Source organism: Staurois parvus, unplaced genomic scaffold (genome assembly GCF_062004578.1).
Source record: "Staurois parvus isolate SC_StPar_1 unplaced genomic scaffold, SC_StPar_1.0 ptg001254l, whole genome shotgun sequence".
In the NCBI taxonomy this organism is placed as follows: domain Eukaryota; kingdom Metazoa; phylum Chordata; class Amphibia; order Anura; family Ranidae; genus Staurois; species Staurois parvus.
Genome location: NW_028319050.1, coordinates 570,431 through 578,282, shown reverse-complemented (window position 1 = coordinate 578,282; position 7,852 = coordinate 570,431). Strand labels below are relative to the sequence as shown.

The 7,852-nt window shown below is 48.5% G+C and overlaps 1 protein-coding gene across 1 annotated transcript; it reads right to left on the bottom strand.

The window, feature by feature from the left end:
• Positions 1-1,399: 1,399 nt before the first annotated feature.
• LOC149437797 (uncharacterized) lies at positions 1,400-6,733 on the bottom strand. The gene is made up of 4 exons (XM_089660618.1): positions 6,688-6,733; positions 3,652-3,749; positions 3,378-3,572; positions 1,400-1,420 (listed from the first exon to the last, which is right to left on the bottom strand). Exons 1-4 carry the CDS (start codon positions 6,731-6,733, stop codon positions 1,400-1,402), a joined length of 360 nt encoding a protein of 119 aa, XP_089516744.1.
• Positions 6,734-7,852: the final 1,119 nt, after the last annotated feature.

Here is a 7,852-nt window from a genome sequence, read left to right as displayed (position 1 = left end):
CGCCACACCCAATGATTGGTAAGCTGCAATATGGGACATTAGTGGTTTAATATCCCTTTAGTTTGGTTGGTGAAATCTCATACTATGTCCAGTGATAGCAGTGACATCTACTGGCCACAGTGAGACATCACAAGACAACCTAAACTTAGGGAGAAACCAAGTGAAGAACTATACAATCAGCCTGAGCCAAGTACAGCCCAGCCACAAACTAAACCCACATAGTAGCCTCTATTCAGGACAAGGGGCCACACTAATAAATAGTGTAAGGATCACATCAAATTGGTATTTAGTAATCAGAGATCACTTACAGTGGTTGTAACCCTCAGACATGGAATATGAACAAAGCATATCCCTCTACAGTGTGTACTAGTCTTGGTCCAGAGAACTAAGTGTAATTTCTGTCTGCTGTCTCCTTCCTCTGCGATCAGCATGAATCACTTATGACAAGTCTTCCTGACACCAAGAGAAAAAAGATGACAGGGAAGGGAGCTCCAGCACACAGCCTGTAATTGACAGCCTCAGCTCTGTTCCTGTGTGTGAAGGGGGTGTGTCCCTTCCCTCCAATCATCTCTCAGAGCTCACTTCACTGAGCTCTGAAGAGAATGACTTCAGCACTCTGCCCTCTTTTTTCTGACTTGTTAGACAAGCTGTATAAATTCTGTACTTTGAACAAATATAGAGAAGAGAGTGCACCAGATAAACAGGTACAACGTATGTAGGAGGATTTGTTTCATCTCTGTGTATCATCTGAGGCCAGTCTCTTCTTTGGTTATATGGAGGGTTTACAACCACTTTAACTGTTTATTTGAGACAAGTTGCAGAGATCCCACACCGCTGCCTCCCATCTCCTGAGACTGCACTCAGTGACTTGGGTCTGAGACACTACAGACATATCCCTCCACCCGGCACAGCCAGCAGACCACAGAGCAAGGAACCCTGGGAGAATTGTTCTGTCAGAGATCTTACTAGACCCGGGCATGGGGAAGGAGACTCAAATCACATGTCCCAGGAGCCTAGGTCACATAACGCTGCCAGCTGAACCCCAGAACCTCCATAAATCCAGTCTAGATACATAAATTGTGTCTGCAGCACAGAGAAGGAAGATTATCTGAGAGAAATCCAGGAATACAGGACGGGGAACACAGCTCAGGAAAGTGACCAGGGGATTACAGGCTGATATCACCCAGTCCCCGCCCTACTCTGGACCAATCAGTGAGCAGTATGGGTGGAGGAATGGATTTAGTGTTCATGACCCACCTGTGCTGATCTCTGTAGGAGTGTCCTCCTCTATAAATGTCCCCGTTATTCCATCCTCCTCCATAGACTGCTGATCATCCCTCACATACGCCTCTTCTTCTTCTGCTTTCACCTCAAATTCTATATCGATTGGATCTTCATCCTAAACCAAGAAAAAAATCATCTGTTAAATATAAACTCACATGAAAAATGCACAAATATTCTCCATGAGACCATTCTCTAGATCAGCGGTTCTCAACCTGGGGGTCGCGACCCCTTTGGGGGTCGAACGACCATTTCCCAGGGGTCGCCTAAGACCATCGGAAAACATATTTCCGATGGTCTTAGGAACCGAGACACCGCTGCTGTCTCCGGCAATGTGTGGGCGGGATGATATGCTGCCCCTGTCACCGCCTCCTCGCCGCTGATTGGCCACCGGAACTGTAGCTCAGGAGAGGCACACAGGCGGCCAATCACCGGCGAGAAGGTGGAGCTTGGAGAGGAGGAGCCGAGCGGCAGCGCGCGGAGATCGAAGAAGATTGAGGGAGCTGCAGGAACGAGTGAAGAGAGAGGCCAGAGAAGGAAGACAGCTGACAGGTAAGTGCAAATTTTGCTGCTGCAGCCAGGTATGCAGGCTGTAGATGGGAGAGAGCGAGCCCAGGCTGGAGCAGGAGTCAGCAAGGTAAGTATCATTGGTGTCAGTGGAAGGGATAGTGCCCCATCATTTGTGTCACTAATACCAACGATGGGGCACTATTCCTCCCCCCACTGACACCAACGATGGGGCACTATTCCTCCCCCCACTGACACCAACGATGGGGCAGTATTCCTCCCCCCACTGACACCAACGATGGGGCACTATTCCTCCCCCCACTGACACCAACGATGGGGCACTATTCCTCCCCCCACTGACACCAACGATGGGGCACTATTCCTCCCCCCACTGACACCAACGATGGGGCACTATTCCTCCCCCCACTGACACCAACGATGGGGCACTATTCCTCCCCCCACTGACACCAACGATGGGGCACTATTCCTCCCCCCACTGACACCAACGATGGTGCACTATTCCTCCCACTGACACCAACGATGGGGCACTATTCCTCCCCCCACTGACACCAACGATGAGACAGTATTCCTCCCCTCACTGACACCAACGATGGGGCACTATTCCTCCCCCCACTGACACCAACGATGGGGCACTATACCTACCCCCACTGACACCAACGATGAGACAGTATTCCTCCCCTCACTGACACCAACGATGGGGCACTATTCCTCCCCCCACTGACGCCAACGATGGGGCACTATTCCTCCCCCCACTGACGCCAACGATGGGGCACTATTCCTCCCCCCACTGACGCCAACGATGGGGCACTATTCCTCCCCCCACTGACGCCAACGATGGGGCACTATTCCTCCCCCCACTGACGCCAACGATGGGGCACTATTCCTCCCCCCACTGACGCCAACGATGGGGCACTATTCCTCCCCCCACTGACGCCAACGATGGGGCACTATTCCTCCCCCCACTGACGCCAACGATGGGGCACTATTCCTCCCCCCACTGACGCCAACGATGGGGCACTATTCCTCCCCCCACTGACACCAACGATGGGGCACTATTCCTCCCCCCACTGACGCCAACGATGGGGCACTATTCCTCCCCCCACTGACGCCAACGATGGGGCACTATTCCTCCCCCCACTGACGCCAACGATGGGGCACTATTCCTCCCCCCACTGACGCCAACGATGGGGCACTATTCCTCCCCCCACTGATGCCAACGATGGGGCACTACTCCTCCCCCCACTGACGCCAACGATTGGGCACTATTCCTCCCGCTGACGCCAACGATGGGGCACTATTCCTCCCACTGACACCAACGATGGGGCACTATTCCTCCCACTGACACCAACGATGGGGCACTATTCCTCCCACTGATACCAACGATGGGACACTATTCATCCCACTGACATCAGTGATGGGGCGCTAGTCCTCCCACTGCAAAATTACAGTTATGAAGTAGCAACGAAAATAATTTTATGGTTGGGGGTCACCACAACATGAGGAACTGTATTAAGGGGTCGCGGCATTAGAAAGGTTGAGAACCACTGCTCTAGATGCTCTATCCCAACCTTGTAATGGTGATCTTCCTGTGTGGAATCCCGGGAATACAGAGGACGGGGACATCTCTCTGGTGGGTTCCTGGTATTAGGTGGCTCCATCATATCCTTGTGTCCTTCTGAAAACTCCTCCATCACTCCATACTCCTCATCCTCCTCTTTATACTCTTCTTTAACATCAATATTCTCATCCCCGAGGATTCCACTCTGAAAGATATAATAAAACATTCATTGTAACAAACATGCTGTGTATAAATCACAACTACCAATAATTGTCATCATCTACCTGATGATGGTGAGGGATGGTGTGACCTTCCTGTGTGGAATCCCGGGAATACAGAGGACGGGGACATCTCTCTGGTGGGTTCCCATGACTGGATCCATCTGTAGGAAACACACACACTGACTGAATCCATTGTTTCTATGTGTTTATCAGATGATGGGGGATCTAGGTGGATCCTCCGTACTGCTCTCTCCTTTACAATAAAGTCTCCTCTTACCCGGTGATGTGAGGGGCGGCTGATTGTCCATCATGACGTCCTTGTAGAGATCCTTGTGTCCTTCTAAATACTCCCACTCCTCCATGGAGAAATAGACAGTGACACCCTGACACCTTATAGGAACCTGACACACACAATGATACAGTCACCATCCAGACACATCCCTTGTCTGTTACTGGAGAATGTCCCAGAATTCCCGGCACCGCTCACCTCTCCTGTCAGCAGCTCAGTGATCTCTCTGGTGACTTCTAGAATCTTCTTCTTCTTTCTCTCTTCTATCAGGGAGGGAGGTGGAGGCAATGTGATGTCATATGATCTCCAGACTTCACAGGAGGAAAACTCTACATCTGAACACAAAGAGTCACATCAAATGATATTCCCAGAATGCTCCTCACCTCTCCATTCAGGTCTCCATTTTATTAAAGCCCCACTTCAGGCTGAGGTATAATTTCCCCCCACAGGACCCCCACACTATGCAGGGTATAGGCTTGTTGCAGCATTCTGATGTCATTACATACAACGCAGGACCAACAGTCCCACTTTACATGTGAGGATACCAAGGGGCACCCACATCCTGATGTAGTGATTTTTGGACTATTTATTAAGGAAAATGAAGGAAAATGATATTACCCAAAAGAAAATCCTGAACTGATTGTGATGGGCTAACTCATTGATTAACTTCAGGTGACCCATCCAGGAAGCCCCCATAAACAATGAGTGGATGAGGCCTGTTTAAAATACAATGGAGACCAAATACACTATTTGAGACTGGCAGATTCTCAAACACAAAGTACCATAAATTGACAATTGTGGGACTCGGTAATATTTACTATGGTTTTCCCAAGACCTTGCAAGATGTTTGTTAGCCAAACAAGCACAACTGTCTATGGAAAGCCAGGAGGTCAACCTCAATTAAAGTGAATCGCAGGTCTCAGGGAAACTCAATATAGTGAGTCAGAGGTCTCAATAAAACCCAACTGGATGTGTACTCCAATGATCACACAATACTGCTAGTAACTAGAAGCTTCCTATGCCATATCTCCGTGAACTTTGCACTTTTCATGAGGAAAGACTTAATTCAGGTAATATATTACCAAAAAGCTTGGCATATATCTAAACTGAAATATTATCACAGGTATATACCAACACACCAAGATCCATTTAATAAAGTTGGATACTGCATGTCACTCAACTGAATATCATGAAGTCATAGGATATGAGATGGTTTGTGAGTGGGGTAAATGACATATATCAAAATAAAGATACAACACCTGTGTCTACATCAAGATGGAGAGAGAGAGACGGTATAAATCATCTGATGAACGGGAATTAGGCACACAAGATAATACAGAACAAATGATGACATCATTATACAGAGATCCGCCATTTCAGGACAAAAATCAGCAATCAAAATACAGCTCATATCAGGAAACTGAGACACCAAATCTATTCACTTATTTCTATGGTCCTTATTCCAGAGATATTGGGGAAAGTCATTTATACAGGACCTTAATGGGACCCATATATTTTATCTAGAAAGATATCCTTTTTATATAAAGGGTGAGTCATCATTAAGATCACCAGTTCATTCGTGATACCTGATTGTCCCCGGAGGACAGGTAAGGAACGTCTAAGTCACTCAAACTTCTAAGCCGTCCAATCAACAAGTCCATTGGGAGACCTCAGAACAATGGACCTCGACCATATAAAAGATGCCACACACTTGATGGAATATACTTCATACCAGACTACTTCACTTCTTCACACTTCATACTTCACTTCTTCAGACTATACTATACATATACTATACATAGACTATACTATACTGACTAGACTTCAGACTTCAGACTTGATACTTCACTGAGATGCTGTACTTACTTTTCAAAACTTACTCTAGATACTCACTTCACTTTTCAATGCTCATACTATACTCACTTGCTACCCGCTACATGCTGCTATTTTGCTGAGAACTTCCAGCTGGCATTTTATTTTTGACGGTCTATTTTGGAGGAAAAGACTTTCGCCAGAGACTCTGCTGCTGATCCAAATTCTGGTGCCTGACTGACTGGAAACACTTTTCTTTTCCCCAACTGTATCCCACTGGGAGACCTCAGAAATCAAAATTCTGGGAGTGGTGAGACTGCGTCAGAATACCGTAATTTTCTTTTATATTTAAAACCTATTAAGATTTCTAACATTTTATTGTGTGGTTAGGATAGTGTAGGAAGGTTATCTGGACAATGATTAATATAACTGTTTGGGTATTGATACTGATATTATATACTGTATACTAACTGATTTGTAGTGTTGTTGTGGTGCTAATTATCAGAGATACTTTCTTATTTCCCTACGGCCGCGGGAACATGGAAATAAGATCTGAAGCACTATAGGTGACAACTAACCCCTCTAAGATTGTTTTACATTATTTAATAGACATATATTGTGTTTTTATACCATAGAGGTTAATGTAATCTATCTTTGTGTGTATGAATATACTCATCACCAGTCATTTTCGTTTGTATTAATATATATATGAATATTTGTACAGAAATAAATTTATTTATTTATCAAAAAGGCAAATTTTGTGTACATGGTAAAGGAATCACATTGGTGAAAAGAACTCAAGGAATATTATTAAGTGGTGATCAAATTATTATGGTGTCCAAATTATTGGTTTATTAAATGTTTGCCGTATTTTAACAGCAAGAGGAACTGCGATATTTGGTTTAAGGGAGAGGACACCACCCTATTTAGTGTCACGGAGTGCCAGTGCCTCTCCCATCCCCCACCATATCCCTCCACCCCTCCCTTCCCCCTTTCACATTCTGATGTCCATGTAGCTTCCATGAACATTGCTGGGCCGGCCATTGTCGAGGCAACCTAGCAGTGTCCCACATGGATTTTAAAATACTCGCACAGGAAGCCGCCCTCCTCTGTGTTCCTGTGCACATTGCTGGAATCATCTTGCTCCCTCTGCTGAATGTCTCAGGGTGGGAGTCTCCGCAGCTCTGCATGAGCCTCTCTTCCAAGGTCAGACCCCATGGCCATGCTACTCCTGCTGCTGTTCCTGGCTGCTGTGAGGGCCCCTGCCTGCTGGTCACTGGGCCCTGGAGAAGCCAGCCTCTGTGAAGGCCCCTGCCTTTGGATCGCTGGGCCCCTGGAGAAGCTGGACGCTGTGAGGGCCCCTGCTGCTGATCGCTGGGCCCCTGGAGAAGCTGGCTGCTGTGAGGGCCCCTGCCTGCTGGTTGCTGGGCCCCTGGAGAATCCAGCTGCTGTGAGGGCCCCTGCCTTCTGATCGCTGGGCCCCTGGAGGAGCCGGCCGCCGTGAGGGCCCCTGCTGCTGATTGCTAGGCCCCTGGAGGAGCCGGCTGCTGTGAGGGTCCCTGGAAGCTGCCTGCTGCCGAGCGTCCACGAGTCGCCCACCTCCCTGCAAGCCGCCTGCTGCCAAGCATCTGCAAGTCACCTACCATGAGTGTCCCTAGAAGCCATGAACTGCCCATGGTGTGTGCACCGACCACCCGTGGTTTTGAACCGTCCCTGCTGCGTGCACCGGCCACCCGTGTTTTCAACTGTCCCTGGTGTGCGCACCGCCCGCCCGTGGTTTTGAACTGTCCCTGCTGTGTGCACCGACCACCCGCTGTTTTGAACCGTCCCTGCTGTGTGCACCGGCCACCCATGTTTTGAACTGTCCCTGCTGTGTGCACAGACCACCCGTGTTCTGAACTGTCCCTAGTGGGCACACCGACCCCCCCTCCCCATGACCCCGATGTTCCTAGAAAGCTGGGTGGGAGCTGTGCTAGGTCAGACTCCACAGCTAGAGTCCCGTTGAGTCCCCGTGACCCCAATGTCCCTAGAAAGCTGGGTGGGAGCTGTGCTAAGCCAGACTCCACAGCTAGAGTCCCGTTGAGTCCCCGTGACCCTGATGTCCCTAGAAAGCTGGGTGGGAGCTGTGCTAGGCCAGACTCCACAGCTAGAGTCCCGTTGAGT

Excerpts from the sequence above, each read along its gene's own strand:
- LOC149437797 (XM_089660618.1), bottom strand. The coding sequence starts at position 6,733 with ATGGCCGGCCCAGCAATGTTCATGGAAGCTACATGGACATCAGAAT. Across the intron at positions 3,573-3,651 it reads CCATCCCTCACCATCATCAG|AGTGGAATCCTCGGGGATGA; the intron begins GTAGATGATGAC and ends TATATCTTTCAG. Across the intron at positions 1,421-3,377 it reads AGGAAGATCACCATTACAAG|ATGATTTTTTTCTTGGTTTA; the intron begins GTTGGGATAGAG and ends TATATTTAACAG.